Raw genomic sequence first — 21,153 nt, forward strand, 5'->3', positions numbered from 1 at the left:
CACTACCAAAACTTTTGGTAAAGTTTCGCTAGTGTTATGATTGGTTTGTTAGTGACAAAATGGAATGTTCAGTCATTTCTTTTAATAAAATAAACGTAATTATAGTAAAGGTTCGTTCAAAGCAAAAGAATTTTAGTCTAAAGTCCAAGTCAGTTAAAAGTCCAAAATGTGTTTTCTCTGACTTTAAACCAACTTGGTAGAATGATACCTATAGGTTAATCAGGCTAAGTTCACATTACAAGCCTAATAGCTCAACTTTTTTGTATATATTTGATTTTTCTAAACTGATGGTTCACGTTGAACTTTGTAAGTGACCCATATCTGTCATTCATGCAAACATACCTGCGCCCTGAAAAGATCTGCATGCTCACATCCAACTCGGTAACATCACATGAATGAAAGACGTGTCAACAGCAACAAATGAAGTAGCTGTCAGAATAAGCCATTATCATAAAGATAATTTGCTCTAAACAGCTCTCAGCTGTTCATTATTAGAGTGAGATGAAGGTGAAAAATGGTGAGATGCAGTGTTTACTGGCACTGACTTCAAGTTAGGCACTACTGCCACATGATTGCTGAATGATGATGCATGCATAGTGGAGAAAAACGCTGGAATTCCGAACTGACTGGTCTCAGAGTTGCATGGCCACCACATATGAAAATGATCACTCATCTCATCTCACACATCGCATCAGATATGTGTTACATTAAGACAAGAAATCTGATTTGTGCCAGTTCAGCCTGGTAATTATGAACATAGTCAAATGTGTTAAATTAATGTCACTGTGCCATTCAGATGTTTTTTAAGATTAGCTGGTATGATCATCTAAAGCATTTTTCACATATCATACTTGCATACATACTAATCGCAATGTGACATTTTATGTGCTCGTACAATGAGGGTAAAATCCATTCCTTTCTATCTGAAAGCGGTAAATTAGTATTCAGCTCTATGAAATATACAATTCTGTCTGTAGTTCTCACTCCAAGAAACATTAAAAATGTTAATATTTCAAGAAACAACAAAATAGATTTCTGCTTAGAATGAATTTACAAATGTTTACCAGACCTTGCTCAAGTAAAAATATTGTTACTTCAATAAAATACTCAAGTAGAAGTGAGAGAAGTCTTGCATTTAACAGCATGAGAAGAAGTACGAAAGCATCAGGTTAAAACTCCATATAGAACTGTTTAGAATGTTCAGCTTCTATTAGCATAGAAACTGAAGTATATTACATGCACAAAAAAGGAAATAGGAACTCAATGTAAATGGCTAATGTGGAATGGAACCGAAAGTACATTACTTTGCTCACATAGATACGTATCATCCTAAACACTCAGACAAGTACAAATCCATTCAGTTTTTTTCTTAAGTACACAGAATTGAGTAAATGGGACTATGTACCACCCACCTCTGTTTAACACTATAATTACGCTCGTAAGTGAGCTCCTGTAGCTGTTTGTGATGTTTTTGCTCCCTCTACGAGTCTCTTTGGCCTAAGTGGTACAAGCTGAGATGCATAATGCTGTATGTTTTATTCACTCATGTATGCAGGGAGTGTAATTCAGAGCCTCACTGCTTCTTCCCAATTCACACGGGTGAGGGTAAACAGATGCTTAGCAACAAAACATCACCAAACAAAACCACACATCCTGGAGCCACAGCAGAGTCTGCATGGGCCCAGCGTGCTCCTGCATCTCCAGCTCCGGTTTCCCTGCGCAGAGACAGGCCAGCATAGCTGCAGGCCACACACACACACTCTGAGAGTAGCAGCACTCAGCATTTTACTATACAAACCAAGAGAGCCCCACAGTCTCCCTCGCCACCTGTAAACATACCGCATCATCTGGAAAAGTACACTCAGGCTTTGGGCTAGGACTGCTCTTCACTGTGAAATGGCTGGATGTGTGTGTGGTTCCATGCACTGTGTGAGGAAGTGAAATCTTGAGTTAAAAATATTATTTTATTAATTATATAAAAGGTAAGACTTTTAATGTCAAACTCTTGTTCATATGTAGTGTTAATACAAGGTGCTAGCACACAAATATAACCATCATGAGAATTTTACAAGCTTTATGTTCAACTGTGACATTGACAAGGGGAAATGACATGACAGCCTTCTGAATGTTTGCATTTTACACAATATATATATGAAGTTATATTTACAGTTCCACTAGACACAATATGAATAGGGAGAAAATGCAACCAACTTCTAAGACTGAACTTTGACAATGAGGAAAAAAAGAGAGTTCAAAACACATTTTGGACATTTATAACTCACTTAGACCAAACTCTTTTTGAGTTGATTGACCCTATATCTTAATTGCATTATTTTATTAAAATATTCCATTTTGTCACTAGAAAAACAATCATAACACTACTGAAATTTTACCAAATGTTTTGGTAGTGATTGTTTCAGTAGTGAGCATAAATTTGACCATTCCTCATAAACAGTTTTGAACAGTTAGGTACACATAAAATCATAATATTTTTCATTAAACCACAAAAAAAGTTTACTTATTTAAAAAAAAATGTTTCAGGAGTGACAATTCTTAATGTTACTTCTTAATGTTTGTTCTTAATGTGATTTTCAGACTTTGGGACATATTTACTTCAAGGCACTGGGATCTAACTGTTCACCATGTGGTCATGATGGACAGGGATACAGTCTCACTTTTCAGTTTTTCAGTTATTAAAAGACTTGTGAAAAATCTAAATCTTTCAACATCACTTTATGAGAAATCAAGGTAACACTTGTAGGGTACTGTTCATAAGGCTATGTGACATCTGCATACGCCTGTCATGACAACTGATATAACCCTACATAAATGTTCATAAGTGCTTATTCCAGTAGGTCATTTGCTGTAAAGGTTACCTTTGCCAGTTTTGATCAGACGTTTATGTAGGGTTAGGTGAGTTGTCATGACAAGCTTGAGTAGGTGTCATGTAGCCTTTTGAACAGCACCTTACAGTAAAATAAAAAAGATGTTTAAAAAAGATGTTAGGATTTGGGACAGCCACCTTCCAAGAGAAACCTTCCAATAGAAAGTGACCTACAAAAAAAAATTCATTTGTCTACTAAAAAGAAAGCCAGACTTTCCCACTTTGAAGTGCATAAAGAGTGGAATTCTTAATTAAGCTTAAAGAAACTACAGTGTTTGCTGAAATCATTCCTTAAATCAGTCTTTTTATTATCTCTTCTCACATCTCATTGTTTCTTCTGAAAACTCTGATAGGGATGCAGCAGCTCCGTGGTCCCTTAGAGAGAGAGGAGAGGGGTTTACAGAGGCTGAAGCTGTGCTGGCTTCAGTTAGCCTGGGAGCCAGCAGATGGTGTCCTTTCACCAGGGTCAGCGGGGAAGTAGAGAGAGGGGGAAGCGCCTGCCCCACAGTTCCCCCCTCAAACCCTCCCTCTTCTGCGCTCTCTCTCTCTCTGTCTGTCTCTCTCTCTCGCACACTCACGCACTCCCAGCAGTGGGCAGAGGCAGCAGTGGCCAGGCAGGTCCAGCTCAGCTCGGCCCCATGCGCTAAGCTGTATTAAAAACCTAATTAAGTTGCGTGCCAGTAAATAGGGGGAGGTTATTGGATTTGCTGCCTTAGCTGCTGGACGGCCTTCTAATTTAATCAGACCCCTGTCGCTCGTCCAGCTTCAGACAGAGCTAGAGGAGTTTGCCCTCCTTTTTTTCTACATCTTTCTTTGGAGTCCAGTGTACGCTTGTACGCTGCTTCACCGGGCAGGCGTGGTGTGTGTGTTCGAGATACGGAGGTGTTTGACCTGCGCTTTTTGTGACCGGCTCACATATTGAGGGCTGTGCAGCGTTTGGTGGAGCAGATTAAGGGCAGTGTGATTGTGTAATAGGTTAATGTGCTGGTTTGCCTCCAGAGGTGGAGATGTAAAGGTGCTGCTCCCTGTATGTGTGAGGGAATTAGCTACTGAATTACACAACCTGCTTAACTGTGTTAGTACACTTGACCTTAGGCTCTGCCTTTGGCTGCCATTCCTGACTGCATATGTGCAGTAGGAGTTTCACTACTGTGTGCAGTGAGGCCCAGTGTGGACCTGCCAATGAGTCAAATATTGAGAGAAACAGAGCAACCAGGAAAAATGACTGTAAATATCAGGCAAAAAATATTTGTTTATTCTATGGCTATGAAACAAATTTTTAAATAAACCCAGTTGTTTAAGTAAACAGTTGACAGAGGTGTGCTCAGAAATAAGAAACTTCCACCAGCATTGATGCATACCTGTCAACGTAATCCTAATAGGAATGGGGAGGTGGGTGATGGAAAACCTGCAGAACTTGATAAAAAAAAAAGTGACCATGACAATTTTATAGTCCTGTTAAAACATGAAATCAGCATTTTACTGAATTGTTTGTCTGTATATTTGCTCCATCTTTCCATGATAAAATTAAACAAATAACTGAACAGTGATTTCAGTGTTTGAATACTGGCACCTCAAACAACTAACTGAGTACTCGAGTACCTACACACATCCGTGATCAGTATCAATGTTTGCACCATAGAAATGGTCCAAAATTACTTCAAGTAAGATTTCATTATGTTGACTTGTGCCCCTGTGGACAGCAATGTCAAATTAATCTAATACTTTTAATCTCATGTAATGCAAAATGTGTAAAAATACTTAGCACATATATTAGTCCTGTGTGCTTATATAAGATACTTCTACATAGCAGCCTCAAAAATCCTCAAAACTCAAAACTTCTTTTTGTAGTTCCTGACAATGACTTTGGAAGGACTAGAGTTTACATATATGGAATTACCAGTGGAGAAGCCACCTGTTATTCCAAACACTAGAGCACACATTTATATTTCCACACTGAAATGCTTTATCCATATACAGTAAGATGGATGCATTGTCTTCTTGGGTCAAGAATCATTCTTTTCTATTTTCGAAAACCAGGTGGCGTACCATGGCTGTGGCATTTTTAAAATAAATAAATAATGGCCATTATCATAAAACTTGCATTTAGTTGTATTCATGCCACCTGTCTTGGTAAACAAAAATACCATTCTAACATCTTTGGCCTGTTTTGAGAACCCAAACTCTTTAAACAGCAGTGAATACTGTACGATATAAGTTTTAGATGGATATATATGCAGTTCAGCAAAGTGATGAAAGAATAATTCATAAACACCAAATTTTTTTATTTGTAAGAAAAAAAATGTGTGTGTGTGTGTTTTTCCTTCTCCTGTAAAGTTACTATTTTGGAGATACCAGGTTTATATATATATATATATATATATATATATATATATATATATATATATACACACACATGTATATGTTATGCATTAATTTTTCATGTGAAACTATATATTAATACTTAAAAATTGTGCACATAAATTAGCAGAAGATGCATTTTTAAGTTTGTGGACGTGTTTAACTTATTTTCACTAAACAGTTTGATCACGCATGCCATTTGACTGGGGCTATTTAAACTTTTGCATACAGCTGTATAAATTAAGCTATGACAATCATTGCTATGATGAATATTGATGGTGAATTTGACTTGAACAATATTGGTGTGGTGAGTGAGAACGAGTGAGTGTTTGGTTGTGGAGGGTTGAAGAGGCTGAGGCACGGCAGAGTTTGCCCGGCGCCAGGCTCTGGAGGTGGCCAGCAGCAGTGGCGCCAGCCCCCCACACAGCAGGGCCTTAGCCTGGGACGAGCTGCCCACCACAGCCCTGCTAACAGCTCTGTCCAGCTCATAGCAGGGGGTTTGAGAGAGATAGAGCACAATAGGAAAGGAAATGAGAGAGAGCAAGAGAGTCAGAAAGTGTGAGTGAGAGAGAGAGAGAGAGAGAGAGAGAGAGAGAGAGAGAGAGAGAGAGGCCTATGTTGTCCACAGAAGCCAGAGTAAGCAGCCTGTTTCAGCTCCAGCACAAAGCAGGGATAAGGGGTGGGGGGGGTGAAGAAGAAAGAGGGAGAAGAATTCCAGTGAAAGGCAGATCATTGTCGAGCAAGAGGGACCCAAACTTGGAGCAGTCGCTCACCGCAGCCGGCCTAAGCAGCCTGCTCCAGTTCCCACAGGAGCGAGCGAGGGATAAGTGGAAGGGTGGGGGAGCGGAGAGAGAGGGAGAGCGAGAGAGAGAGAGAACAGGGTCTGCACAGACGGCAGTGGCCCCAGCCAGCAGGAGCAGGGCATCTGTCTTCCCCCCTCAGCAACAGCTAGAGGCCTCCCCTCTTCTCCTCTCTTTCTGTCTCTCTCTCTTTGGCACACTGCTATGGAGAGGGATCTGGGACAGGCTGGGACGTGGGCTCTGAGGGCGGGCCCACAGTGGGACCAAAGAGTAGTAGCTGCAGGAGTCCATAAGTTTGGACACATCAGTGTCATTTAAAGCGATGGTTTGGACAAAAATCAAATCTGCACAGATTTCCAGTTATCCCAGTTACAGTCGACTAGCCAAGAAGTTTGCTTCTTTACTTTTACACTGGATGATATACTGTTACCTATAATATGGATGAAAGCTTGTCACATACCTAAAAATGTAGTATTGGCAATCTAGAAACCAGAATTGTGTCTGAACGTTTATCCATTGTTGTAGATAACAGTATGTTATACAGTGTGAAACCACATAAGCAAGGCTATCTGAGATAGTCTTAACACCTAGTATTCACATTCTGTCGGAGATAGTATTAACACATTACGCACTGTTAATACACATAATGACTTAAGCATGATACTGTTACTTGTTAGCTACATTAGCCTTGTAGTTCCAGCTCAGCACTAAAGAAGCACTTCAGACACTGAACGTCTTGACTGATACTGTTAAGGGGGGCAAGTGTGTAAATTTGATTTTTGGTCAGACTATTGTTTTAAAGGGTCCTTTAGTCCATTAGATGGCCAACATGACTCAGACTGTGAGACATCAAGGTGGGCTGTACAGGGGTCTTTTATAGATTTTAACTAGCCATCAACTGATTTTAATTCTTTAAACCACTTTCATGGTCACGACCTGCTAATGGTCCAAAATTTTATTACATTCTTCTATAACTTAGCAGTAAGTTACTGAATAATAAGCCCTAAGATGTAATCAGGCAGGGCTTTTAAGGGTTTAATAAGTCTTATTCATTTAAAAGCCTTTAAGAGACACAAATCAATTGATTCTTACTTTAAATGACTTGGTGAAGAATCTGCAGCAGTAGCCAAATGTGTGAGATGAGCACAACACAGTTCCAGAAAAAGAGTTTAATGTTACGATTCTAGTCAGAATCTCATACAAAAGCACATACAGTGGGGTCCAAAAGTCTGAGACCACATTGAAAATCTGGGATTTTTTTATTTAAACCTGTAAATAAACAACAGAATGATTTAGAAAATATTTACATAAAAAAGTGATGAGAAGTAAAATGAATATTCAAGATTCTGCACTATTTCAAGGTCATTATTTAAATGTAAGCAAATTTGTGACATTAACCATGTTTAGGGCTAATTGTACAAAAAGCTAATTGAAGCATGTGTTTAGATGAGTCTGAGGTGGATTTGATCTACTCATCATTTGATCTGCTTGTGGATTCCATGCCAGCTCAAGTGCTCGCTGTCATTAAAGCAAAAGGTGGACATAGCAAATACTAAGAAATTCTGAATCTCTGTAAATGAGCTCTGTTCTGATTGGTTACCCTGTCTTGTGCCTCATTCAAAAAGCAGTCCAGGCTGAAACAGTCTTCATAATTTTAGTGTGAATGGATGGAGCTGAACTGCTTTAGGCAGTTTTTTTTGATGTCGCAGAAACAGTGAATTCAGTACAGGATTGTTATGTGGCCTAGTTTTCATATATGGACTGTATAGACTGGAGAGTGAACTTTTTAAGAATGTTTACATACTGTCTCAAACTCTTTTATTTCAAAATGGTGAGAAATTTAGTTTTCTATGAAAAGAGCCTTTTATAATTTAAAAGATCTTACTTTCCACTTAAGATGGTATGCTGATAATATAATTTGTAGTGAAAAAAACTGCATTACATTAAAGAAAAATGCAAAACAGATGCATTTTCACTGGTCTCAGACTTTTGGACACCACTATACTTCTGAAAGAGAGAGATCATTAGAAAAATGTTGTTATGCTCTGCAGTGATAAACATTAAAACTAAAAGTATTTGTGTCTTTGCATTTTTTCCATGTTTAAGACCCCTGAAATTATAGTGACTAGGTAAAAATGATCTTAGTCCTTATCATGAAACAGCCCACCTCACCCATGGCTACACACGCAATATTAGATCCAGAATTAGGATCATGCTTTACTGGCAAGAAATCAGTTCCTCTAAACTTTCACACAAACAGTCAAAAATAAGAAACATGCAAAGTATTCAGTATAACATGGATTATTATTCAGCAGCATGATAACTGCTAACAAAGCACTGGGTTTAAAGAGTGGTCCGGTGTGGTGGTGCTGTGGTTGAGGGCTTCAATCAATTGTTTCTGAGTGTTTGCTGTGTTGTGTGTAACTGTGTGTGTGTGTGTGTGTTTGTGCAGACTGCAGCAGCTGGACCAACACTGTCAGTACAGCGCTCAGCAGGTGCTGGATCTGCTCAGCAGACAGAAGCAGCTCATGCAGGAGAGGCAGCTCCTCAGTGAAGAAATGCAGAACCTCCGCATTCAGGTCAGACCTCCACTGCCAACATCATACTCTCTGTGTAGTGATGCTTTATTAAAACTGCATTTGGTGCTTCGGAGCTGGAGACCTGCTTCAAGAGACATTCCATCAATATAGTAGTTTTTTTTAATGAATTGCCAAATAATATATGCACAGAATATTATAACATAGGTATGTTAAATAAGTTTTAAAAATAAATATGTAAAAAAAAATGTAGAAATATATAATACATAGTATTTTATCCCTCACAGTGGACCAATATCCTTTGGCCACACCATTGATGTTACAGTTAATCATAATAGTGCAAGTATAATGTGGTACATTACAGGTAGCAGTGAAGCTAAATAATAATAATGATCATGATGATGATATGATTATTAATATTATTATTATTAATAAAAATAAAAGCTTGTTTTTATAGTAAAAACATTTGCATTATTTGCTGAAGTAGTAATAATCATACACTTATGTAACAATGTGTGCCACAACAAGTTTACCCTGCTAAAAGGAGATGAAAGCAATTGAAGGGGAATTCCACCAATATTTTATAATTTCTCCGTAATTCAATCCTCATTTAGAATGATTTGATGTGAAATGCTGCATTCCAGAGAAACTTACAGAGTTAGAATTGTTCATAGTGGTGGTGATAGGAACCAGACGTCTGAAGAGTTTAATGCCTCTTAAAGCTCCCTGACAGAAAGTTGTTACTTGGAAATGGTTAGGAATATGCTGCCTGATGCCTGAGATGTTGTTTTGAGTTCCGAGATAAGAATTTGGCCTAGAACACATTTTTAATTTTTAATTAACGTATTTATTGCAGAGACACACGGCATTCAAATTCACTGGTCATTGACCTCTTGGTTTTTTGGTTTTTGTCACCAGCACTGAAATAAAAAGAAATGAATGGAAAGAAATAGAAGTTAGTAAGTTTCTCTACAATACACAGTGTCTCATTAAATCATCCAGAATGATTCTTTTAGATTTTAACAATTGAATTATACAGAAATAAAAAAATAAAATCTGTGTAATTCCCTTTTAAGTCAAATTATAAACAGGAAATCTTCAAGACCCTTTTGAAAAACATTGCCAAGAGAAAAGTAAGACCCCTGGCCAAAAGAAAAGTCATTTTCCCCCACAGAGTAGACAGGTTTTAGTACAAAGGTTGTGGGACATAACTTTACTTTTTAATAAGCTGACAGAAAGAAATATATTCATCATATATCAACCAAACCAAACAATGAGACAAAAGACACTTTAAACAATTATACTTGTTAATATTCAGTGCAAGTATTCTTTAACAGTTTATAATGGACCAAAAATGGTCTTTATTGGTGGAATATCTCTCAACAGCACATTCTGTACTGCACTGACATGTGGGAGTTGAGGAACCCATGATCAAATCTACAGGAACAGTTTAGCGGCAGTTGGTGCGCTTAGAGAAACTGATAACTTCCCACCCACAGGCCTGTTGTAGGAACTCTCCATGGTGCTGAATGTCATATGGTAGTCTAGTGCTGGGCGGTATTACTGAAACTCAATATTATATTATGGTGTTTTTCAAATAGATCTTATTAACACAATATCAGACGGTAATTAAGTTTGCATTATTATAGTAAATGGCCTCATGCTTCCTGAGCACTGATGCATCATACTGAAGGAACGACTTATAAACCTTTAGATGGGCTATTTTCATCTGTTCTGCTTATAGTAAACCTTACACAGTAACGTAAAACATATATATTAATTAGCATTATATATATTAATGCATATGTGTCTTTCAGTTATCGATTAAAAAAATATAATTATTGAACTGTATAGACGATATACCACCCAGCACTGTTGGGGTCTTCACCACTTTAGATGTAAATTATTAAATCACAGTATTCTGAATACTTCTTATTCTAAACATTTCTCCTCAGTTTTCATTATTATAGTTTGAAAGGCACTGGATGGTTCCAGGCTTTTAGCAGTTGAAATCTGAAAATGATGGAAGTCGATGCAAGTTTCATCGCAAATGGTGTTGTTTAAATCCAACTGTGCTCATAGCAGGTTTAAACTACTTCCATGTCAGCTGAAATAGAGAGAGAGAGAGGGTGCGGGAAAGAGAGAGAGAGATAGAGAGAGAGCACAAGCAGCACAGCAGCTGGTAGCCATGGCTGCACATCACGCAAGACTAGGCGCCCACAGATGCTCATCCAGATTGCTGCTAGAGGCGCGTCAGCAACAGACAGTGACTAGCCGCACGCTGACATCCGTAGGAGATTATGGCAAACGGAGCGCCTCTCCACAAAGCGCCCGCACTCACGGCTCCGTTAATACTGCCATGCTGTTGTTTTGTTAGGAGACGAGAGGAGGAGAGAGTTTGCGTCTCCAGCTCTCCGTCCGAGCTTTTCTTTAAGAACATCCACATGCTCAGTGGAACGACTCCTTGGAAGAGTTTAAACTGCTTCTGCGAAGAACAGAAAGGAGCATTTTGTGTGGTTTAGTAGTGAGAACAACAGATAAAACACATCCATGTGGTTGCAGGAACAGTCCAGAGATTTGAACCTAATCTCTGTCTGCCACATCTGTTACCATGCGCAGTAAGTTTCCTGTACTAAGGAAAAACAGTCAACCTTCACTCTAAGTACTCTTATAATAGAGAACAAGGGGACGATGTCTCAGCCCCTGCCTATTGGCTTCCATTATACATGTTTTACATCAAAGAGAGTTCTCAACAGAGAGATCAGGCTGACAAATGCTTAGTATTCCTTTAAGGCGAGACACTACAGATGACTCTTTAAACACATTTTTATACTTATCACAATTAATGTTTGCCGGTTAATAACTGACATTCATACATCAAGTATTTTGTATTGGAAGCTTTGCATATTTCCTCTAACATTGGGATGATGTTAGAATTAAAATGGTTATTTCTTTATGAAGACTCACTGCAGAGAAAGGATTTCACAAATCTCATTGGTTTATTGTTTAATCAAGAAAACACTGTGCACTGTTATTATAGAACATATTTCTGGTCATTTTACAGTATATAATCCAGCATAAATCCAGCTGTGAGCAATATATTTAGAAATCCTTCTGTAATATCCTTCGGAATAGGTTTGTGAATAGGGTTTAATGAATGCAGGGACTCTAAAAGCTGGAATTTTTGATTCCGAATGTAATGAAAAGCTGATTTTGAGAAAAAAAAAGGACCTCAGAACTTCAGTACCCAGCAAGAGATAAGATAACGTGCTTCATTTGGCTGAATGCTCCTGTTGATTAAAAGGCATATTTGTATAGTCTTGTTGGATTCTCCAGGAAAAAAGCTTTAGTGATATATGACACAGCATGGTCGTGCAGAGTGTGGGTGGAGCTAAGTTTTCATTAATGCTGATAACTTTTGGAAAAAACAGACGTGAAATGATGTGAACTGAAATCTTGCTGAAGTGAACACATTTCAGTTGAGTTTTGGCATTTTAATGACTACAGTGAAAGAGAAAACAGTACAGGTGTAACATCCATAAATCTGAAACACGTGTCTATTGTTCTGCCTTAATTTGGCAAAGTTGTTAATGTGCATGAGAAAAGAAAATGTTTTAAATGATAAATTTTAAAGCAGAGCAACGTTTGCAGGCGTAGCAGTAAAAGCACACTCCCTTCACTTTGCAGTATGAGCTGCTCATTCTGTCACAGTCTAAACACGGGTATGAACGGAACTGTTTGTATTTCTTCCTGTTTCTTCAGTTACCAGCCGAGAGGAGAGAAGATCTTCCAACAGTGTGAGGGTGGCTCTCTCTCTCTCTCTCTCTCTCTCTCTCCCTCTCAACCGCCTTTGGAGTTCATCTGATCACCAACAGTCTGCCGTCGCTGCCCGTTCGATCTGATAAATCATCAACATTTTGCTACAAGTATAAAGTGGGTGAATTAGTGCGAGTTTGTGCGTGTGATGGCTGCAGGGGTCCGAGTGACATCACCATTCATGCTGGGCGCACAGCAGCAATACTGGCTCCTCGTCACCAACACAAACGCACACATACATCACACCTTCTGCACTCCCTGGATGCTGCACATGGATTCGGTAAATTACTTCCATGAGCACCATGAACTGTTTCTTACTGCAGCAGATTGACTTGTGATCTGATCATTTTGATGGTGCTGGTTTTTATACTTAATTTAGTAGGATTTGTATTTTTATGGTTTGTAAACATTTGTTATGCTTTCTAGTTGTCAATAAATTATTTATATATTCTTCTTATATACGTAGTCTACCTCTACCTTGACTGTAGCAATAAAACAGAATGGCATTGGTGTTTAAATCAGTCAGAAAACAGTCTGAACAAGCAAAACACCCAGAAAGCAGATTGACGTAGTGCTTTATTTAAGCAGTCTGTAAGAAGGAAAATAATGTGCATCCCTATCATATACATTTACATGTAAAAATACTAAGGATGTTCAGTGTACAAAAACAAGTTCTCGCAGATCAGCATTCTCACATCCCTGTGAGCCACAGATTCAAGGAAATAAACGTTCTCTTTTAGTCATTAAATATGACAACCAGTAATACAGTCCTTTGTTTTGTTTTTTTGGGTCAAGTCCCTTCTGCATAAAATTCTTAACCACATGACTAGATCTTAACATGGATCTAATGACAGAGCTAGCAAGGTCAAGAAGTGTCACAAACTCTAAAGCTACATGGACGTAAAATTAATTACAAGTTATTGATTCTTTTTTTTTCCAGGTTTTGTCGGTTTTGTTCTTAAATAAATACTTTACAGTTCATGCTTGTTCATAATACACTACCAGGAGAAAGTCTGTTGTAGACAGTACAAACAGTAGCAGCAAAGAGTACGTTGAGGTGTAAAATATTTGTTATAGACCCTGCAGTAAGTAAGAATGGAACCCATTTTCTCAGATGGCCTGGTGTCTGCCAGGTGTCTGTGTGGGGGGGGGGTTTTCTCCCTCACACTATTTCACTCCTCCATCATCACCCACAGAGAGGGAGGAGCCTACTTTAACCTTCTGTTTGGGGCCAGAGGCGCAAGAATCAAAGCTTGCGCTATAACCTTTATACTGGGTTTCCATGTTTGAGCACGGCTTCTTTAGTTTGCTTTATTCGGCGAGTTGAGTATGTTTTTGACAGTAACGGTTGAGGTGGTGTCATTGGTCCAGTCCAACTTTTCCCGGAAAGCTGTAGAAAGCGCTCAGAAGGAGGGAGGAGGGGAAAAGTCGGCCTGTCTGAATGTCACCGAAGCGAACCCTTTTTTTTGTTTGTTTTTTTGTTTTTTTTTGTGTCTCCTGGCAGCGTCTCACCACATTCACACCATTACACTTTACAAAGCAAAATTACATTATTACAAAAAGAAACATAGCGTGGGCAGGGAATGTGTGCTTTCAAGTACTTTTTTTTCTTTCTTTTTAAAGCAGGGACCTCATTTCATATCTGAACTATAGAAAAAGGGCAATGGGCATGAAAGTGCAGCTATACATATTTCAAAGTTTTGCGACTATGGATTTTTAAAAAAGTGTATAATGATTTTTTTTTTGGCCCGCAGTGGCAAAGGTCCTTTCTCAGAGTGTACTGTATTATCAGGTATGTCCTTCACATGCAAGGTACCGACACATAGCGTCACTCCTGTCTCTGCTTCTCTTTTCTTCCAGGAGGAGTCTGAATCATCAGACTCCACACGTGCATATTCATTTGAAGGAACAGTGTCACAGTAGGAGTCAATCCCAATGAGGCAATGCATCACAAAGTCAGGTAGAGCACAAGTGAGCCAAATAAACAGTGGAAAATAGCCACATTCAACCCCCCCCACCAAAAAAAGAAAAAAAACCTTAAAGGGCCCATATTTACTTTTCTAGCATTTTATTTTCCCTAGTAGTCCAGTCACAACAACATTTATGCGATGTTATGTACCGGTCATAATTCATTTTTCATGATCATTTTCCTCCCTTTCTTTGTCCGTTACAATGAAACAGGCTGTTTTTGTTACTGTGCCTTTAACTGATATATGTAATTGAGCTCTGTTCTCATTGGCTGCACTGTGCTGAGCCACTTTCAAAAAGCACTCAGACCTGAAACACTCCCTAGAACTTGAATATGAAGGGGTGGGGCTAAAGTGTTGTTGGCTGTATGGGTAGATATATTACAATAAGCTGGTACTTGCTTAGCTTAGTTTCCATATATGGACTGTAGGAACTGGAACTGGTACATTTTGAAAATTTTGAAAAAGTAAGGGAAATTTGGTTTTCCATAATATGGGCCCTTTAAATCATCATGTTTGACATTTTTGAATTTGAACAAAACAAAACTAACAGGATAAAAAAACACCTTGACAAAATAAAGAAAAATAAAGTCTATGTTGAGGAATTCTGAAGTTACTCTCTGCTAAATAAGTAAATGCAGAACTATGAACAACGGTATGGATCTTCCTCATTCACCCCACACCAGAGAGTTTAATGATTTTTTTCAAAGGAAATAAAAGTTCAGTCTACAGAAAACAGGAATGTATGAGTTGGAAGACAGAAGCTTTGTGATTGCAGTACCACAGTTGTATCAGCTCCTCATCAGTGTGAGTTTAACGTCACAGAAAACAGTGAGCTGGCGTCTCTTACGTTCACAATCAGTGCTGTACATTTTTTGCTTTGACTCAAATTCAAGCATTCTCTCTTATCCGACATTCTTTCTCAAACCATGAAAGCAACACTTTTTCTAAACACGTTTCTTTACCACTCATCATTCAGCTATAACAGTCCTGCTGCTAGAATCCCCACACATACAGTATACCCTGCATCCACATCTGCTACTCTACAGTACAGAGAAACTACCACGTTCAGAACATACCGACTTACTCTTCCTCTCCACATAAACACAATACCATCAACACCATTCACATCACCATACCACACAACTCTGACAGAGCATCCACTCATTCCCCCACAGAAACCCACAATATCTCCTCTAATCCCAAAGGAAAACTGAATATATCGCAACATTTTGTCACACTTTCCAATATATTGCATTTTTATATGGGAAGTCAAAAAACACTGTCCTTCATTCAATCTGGGAGAGCTAAACTGAGCACAATTTAAACTTAACAACTACGCACACTGACATCCTCCCTATATAAACTCAACTGATATCTCAGACTTCACTATGAGATCTACTACACACAGACTCAGTCTTTGGAAACCAACATGACTACCATAAGCGGGAGCCACAACAGCCATCTCTGGAGTTAAAAAGGGTAAGTTTTATTGCCAGATACCATTAAAGGAATACTCCAGTGTTCTTCAATGTAATTTCTATCTGCCACAGCTGTAGCATAGACTTGATTACCATGGATACGTTCCCTGCACAAAGAACTACCGTTGACCAAAATGCACTTGCAAAATGCACTAAAAGTCAGAAGTGTTTCTGTTCTTTTACAGAACAGGCTGTATTGAAATTACAGTACTACTCAAAGTCAGAGGCCACCCTTTATTTATTTAATTTACAGTCAAAACAGCCATCAAGGCATTTGTTTTTAGGAGATATTTCTGAGAAAATAAGATATAATCCACTTGCATAAATCAAAGAAAAATAGGTGAAAAAAAAGTTTCCAAAACTGGAGTTTATACAATGATTAAAAGTTACAGAAAATGGGACTCCTAACAACCATATAAGACCTGGTGGACCACCAAAACTGTCCCCATCAAATTAAGAATACTTAAAGCTTTCATCTTTGAGCTTTGTCTCTTCTCAGAGAGAGGAAAAAATCTCCAAGCTCCACTCTTTCTCAGATCTGAAAAAATCTACACGTTTCTGTCCATCAAGACTGAGTCTGAAAAGAGCTGTAGCTGTAAACAAAGACAAAAAAAGAGCATTTGCAAAGCAAACAGAGAAGCTGCTGGTGTTCTTAGAACAACAATGGGGTGTCCACCTAGAACACAACATCACTGAATGTGTTTGGGATTATTTGGATCGTGAGGAGCAGAAAATGCAACCAACTTCTAAGACTGAACTTTGGAGGTGTGGAAAAATATCCCTGCAGATTTCTTTCTCTTGAAAAGAATGGAAGCTCTAAGAAAGGCAAAGAATGGACACAACAGATACTGAAAACTCTGATATTTAGTTGTTAAGGTGTTCTCTTAAGTACGTTTTCTGTTTTGGTTTTTCCCCTGACACTGAAAAATTAACCACGTAGTTAATGATGATTTTGACTGGAAATTAAATATATGAAGAGTGGTCTTTTGCACAGTACTGTATGCAACAGATGCGTCATGAAGGAGCCAAAAGACTCCTAATAGTTTGAGGCGTAGCCAGTATGCTTCGTTGTTTGTTGTTTATGTTGAAATAGTATAATTAAAGTTAAGAATAAAACAAAGACCAGTGTTTGGTTTCAGTGGACAGGCTATGAAGTTGGAACATGCATCAGCTACATGACTTTCCCCTTAATTTAGTTTGAAAAACCCTCACAGCAGATAGAGATTGAAGGTGGAAAAGCACTGGAGTATTGCTTTAGGCTTGAAGTAACGTACCACATTTAAAGGAATCAGACACAGAACACTTCAGGTAAACCTCTGACCAGCACTGTTCACTGTGGACCCCTGTACTGAAATTTAGTTACTCTAACTCGAGCACTAGCAACACACTTTTCTTTGTGATCTCTGGCCCATTTATTTTTAAATCAAGCATCATCTGAGTGTCTTCAAAGTCAGGTCCAAACCAGTAGTTGTAGTTACCATAACTGCTCAATATTCAAATAAACATTTAATGGGGGCATTTCCCACCAGTGCACTTGCTGTTCATTGATCTGCCTCTGACTGGATGAATGGCAATGTATGATCCAACCTCACTGACCAGACTGGACCACTTGAAATCTAAAGGAATCTGAGCATGAGATCAGCTACTACAAGACTAAACACACCAAAACAAAGCATAAAAGCGTAGGCTTTTATCATGGTCAGTAAAACAAATGGAACACCTTCTAACAAGACTTCAAATCCAACTCTTCACCTTACATAATACTGTCCAGCTCGCTTTAAGTGAACTGCCCATTAGAGAAAGCAATGGAAAAGGCCAGAATGAGCAGTGCCTTGGCCAGCCGTGGGAAATTGCCAGAAGAAAACACATTGTTAAGTCTCACTAGACAGAGCTACTGAGCGCCATGCTCTTGTATTTACATACGCTAGTGAAAGCCACACTTTCCCCACTGCCAGAGCATAGCAGTGGCTTTGTGTCTGCTGCCGAGAGGACCAGGTTGTGCAGCCCTTTATATGTCAGAACAGCTCGCTATGCAGAAAAGGACGATGGAGAAAAGAAGCAGAAGCAATGCTACAATGGTGTGAATAGGACCCTCACAAACTGTTTCCCCCATTTAAAAAAGACACAAAAACCTTATCAAAAAAGAAAACAACATAAAGCAAAGGCCTTTGCATTGCCCAATTTACATTCTTAAGCCATGTGTAGGTGCATTTTTGTCCAATAAGGAACCTCCTGGCAACACTCTTTACAACAAGGACAAACGAAGAACAGAAAAAATAAATAGAAGACCTTTATTTAAGCATATTCCCTACTGTAAAACTACATAACAGGGCATCAGCGCTCCATCAGCTAATGCTGGCTTTACTGAGCCACAGTGGTAGCATTACTGACTCCTTAGAGGAACATGCTCCAGTGCACTGAAGTCATGAATGTATGTTTGTCTTTTATTTCAGATTGCTGATCCTAAAACCAAATTCAGGAGTGCTCTTAGGAGTTAGCTGCGAACTGTGGAGCAAGTGTAGCTTGACCAAGTGCCCAGTGTCACTGCTAAGCAACACTGTCAAACCTCCCCAGGTTTATCGCCAGTAATCACTATAATTTAACCAAGTGGAATGACATCTACAGGAATGACCAGTGGAATAGAAAGCCTTCCATATGTAGGCAAATGGAAGAAAGTGATGAAGGTCATCAACTCAAGGCTTCTCTTATCTGAATATGTAAGCGTACCTAAAGCAGAACGCACCCTCTATACCTACCAAGAGATGTGATACTGCATGGCTCAGATTCACAGGATTATTTCAGCTAAGAACGTGAAGAATGCCCCACCAATGCCACAGTGAAATGTTACAACAGATCCTGAATCAAACTGTGCCAAAGTGTCCGAGAGAGAGAGAGAGAGAGAAAGAGAGAGAGAGAGCTAAAGAAACAGAGAAATCCAGACTGAGAGAAACAGAAAGAGCTGCAGTGGGTGGCATCAGTGGCCTTCCCTGGGTGAGCGAGGAGCTGGAATAAAGCTAATCCTGTTTACTGAGTTGAGCACAGACGTGACCTGTGTAGCCTGAGAGTACCGTTCATGGCAGTTTTAGACTTGACACAACAGCAGAGCAGAGACATTCTGTTGTACTTAATATCAGAGGCAAATTCAATGCAGCCGGTTAAATACTAACACTCATGTGAATCTCAAGCCACGCTTGTTCTCTTAACTGAAATGCTGAAATGGAAAGGTGTGACGCAGCTTCAGTGCTTTTTGCTCCCACTGAAGGAGGCATTTAAACATCTAAATAAACAAAAAAAAAACAAAACAAAAACAAACACACACAGAAGAAAACAAAAAGTAAACGAACAGCACAGTTCTTCCTCCCCGGCAGCCAACCCAAGGGGCTGAAGCTGCCCGGGACATTGTTTAAGCGGGCCGGACCTCGGGCCAGCCCGACGTGCAAAAGAATTCCTATTACCCTAAAACTCAACCGTGTCCCTGGTGTCCTCGGCCTGGCTAGAGAGCGATGAAGGAGTCCCCGCAGAGGAGGGGAGCTTTGTTTAGGCTAGTCTGACTGGGTAGAAGCTGAAGACATAGTAGTAGTCCGTTCCAGTGGTAAAGCGTGATGAGGATGAGGCAGTGCTGGCTGTGGTGGGGGGGGCTTCACTCTCTCCCGCTGGCCGAGTAAGAAAATTGAGGGAAGTGCGGCCGTCGCTCGTTATCCATACAGTCCATTCCGTCTTCATCAACTACACAGGAGAGAGAGAGCGCTGGATAACGTCTTCAACAAGATGTTCATGAAACAGACACAGCATACAGCCAAATGCTACGCGTTCCATAATCAGTTTAATGAGAAGTTCAGACGAAACTTTAGACGAAAATATCACATTTCTCAACAGGCATAATATAGAGAATTAAGTACTAATAAATGTGGCAGCAACATATTTTTAGGTGATTATTTTTTTCTCAAGTAATATCTTGTTGTAGACAACAAGTAATTAAACTCTTCTTTGCAGAGAAATTAATCAAGCTGGGATGTGAATGAAATCTCAGTTAAGTAAGTTTCAACTTAATTTTTTCATTTTTAATGAAACCCTCAGTATTACAAGTGAGGAAATTGTAGCCTGTATGATCAGTGATGTTGCAACATGCGGGTGTAGAATGTGACTGCAGGACTACAGCACCACCCACATACCATCACATGGCCATATAGCTGTAAGCGTGTGAGAAACTAACACCCACATTAATCTTCTAGCACCAAAACAGCCGCATCAGTGAGCTCATCAACTTATTTCTTTCCAAGTCTAAGTAGAACTTCTGTCCTGATGGTCTGTGTGTGTCAATGTAGAGGGAGAAAATGGAGGGTGAGCTTGTTTGTGTGAGAGGAAAACAATGTCAACGGCGCACTCACATTTTTCAGGGGGGGTTATTGTAATCGTCTGTGCCGTGAACTCCTCGTCAAAATATCTGGTATCCGTCTCTGACGACACCTGAGGCTTGAAGGGAGGTATCAGCTGAGGAAGGAAGCGCGAGAACAGGAGAGCGATGAAAAACAGAGAACACCTGTTTTGTGCAGTTGTAACACTGCGTGCAGTATGGCAAGCTGGAGGGCCCAATCTTACACCTTCGAGTTTTACAGAGCACCTGCTCTGCCAGTCATTGTGTTCTTTGTGCCTTTGGGGGACGATATGTTTTTTGGGCTTTTTTTGTTCTTTTGGGTGGGGGGGTACAGAAAGATCCAGTGTGTCTAACAAAGCACCATTAACTGAGATAAATAAAAGTGCTGTGTAGGGAAAGTAATGAAAATATAAGGAATGACTAACAAAACATTACAAAAACTCTCACCTTTAACTTTGTCAAGTTACTTTGAAAGAGAGTGATGGACAGGACCATATTCCTTGCGGTCATATCAAAACTTTACCTCTACTTATTTCCTTTTTCACACCATCTGAAAATGCAGCTTCACTCTGTGTGTTTCACATCGAATGGACCAATAAAAATGGTCAATAATAAAGAAAAAGAAAGAAGAAACACTACTGTACTATCGTGCAGTAAAGCTTTTTCCTTCTCCTGTAAAATTTCCATTTTGGAGACACAAGGTTTTGTTACGACAGCAAAGATATCTTTGCTAATATCTCTAAACCTCAGCCGACATTACCTTTTTGTCATAAAGGTCTTGCCAGTCGATCGCAGCAAAGAAACTGTGTCGCATTATTTCTTTAGCATCATCTGGACCTCCGCCAAGTCTATCACAAAAAAGAGATAAAAAACAGACTTAGAGAAAGACGTCTGCTGGCTTTTTATGAAAACAGAATATATTTAGGAATAAC

At 39.3% G+C, this 21,153-nt stretch overlaps 2 protein-coding genes across 4 annotated transcripts in view; one reads left to right on the forward strand and one right to left on the reverse strand.

Annotated features, from left to right (window-relative positions):
- sdccag8 (SHH signaling and ciliogenesis regulator sdccag8) overlaps positions 1–14,383 on the forward strand; it is a 74,059-nt gene extending 59,676 nt beyond the window's left edge. The window contains exons 18-19 of the mRNA XM_036573843.1: positions 8,498–8,624; positions 12,345–14,383. Of these exons, the coding sequence (XP_036429736.1) occupies positions 8,498–8,624; positions 12,345–12,383 (166 nt within the window). The 3' untranslated portion in view covers positions 12,384–14,383. The remainder of the gene's footprint in view (positions 1–8,497; positions 8,625–12,344) is intronic.
- A 1,911-nt stretch (positions 14,384–16,294) lies between these two features.
- The window catches only part of akt3a (v-akt murine thymoma viral oncogene homolog 3a), a 127,661-nt gene continuing 122,802 nt past the window's right edge, over positions 16,295–21,153 (reverse strand). For all 3 annotated transcript variants that reach the window (XM_036573844.1, XM_036573845.1, XM_036573847.1), the window contains 3 exons: positions 20,982–21,069; positions 20,235–20,337; positions 16,295–19,572 (listed from right to left, as the gene is read on the reverse strand). In XM_036573844.1, the coding sequence (XP_036429737.1) occupies positions 19,487–19,572; positions 20,235–20,337; positions 20,982–21,069 (277 nt within the window). In that variant the 3' untranslated portion in view covers positions 16,295–19,486. The remainder of the gene's footprint in view (positions 19,573–20,234; positions 20,338–20,981; positions 21,070–21,153) is intronic.

The sequence above is a fragment of the Colossoma macropomum genome, unplaced genomic scaffold, assembly GCF_904425465.1.
Source record: "Colossoma macropomum unplaced genomic scaffold, Colossoma_macropomum, whole genome shotgun sequence".
Lineage (NCBI taxonomy): Eukaryota > Metazoa > Chordata > Actinopteri > Characiformes > Serrasalmidae > Colossoma > Colossoma macropomum.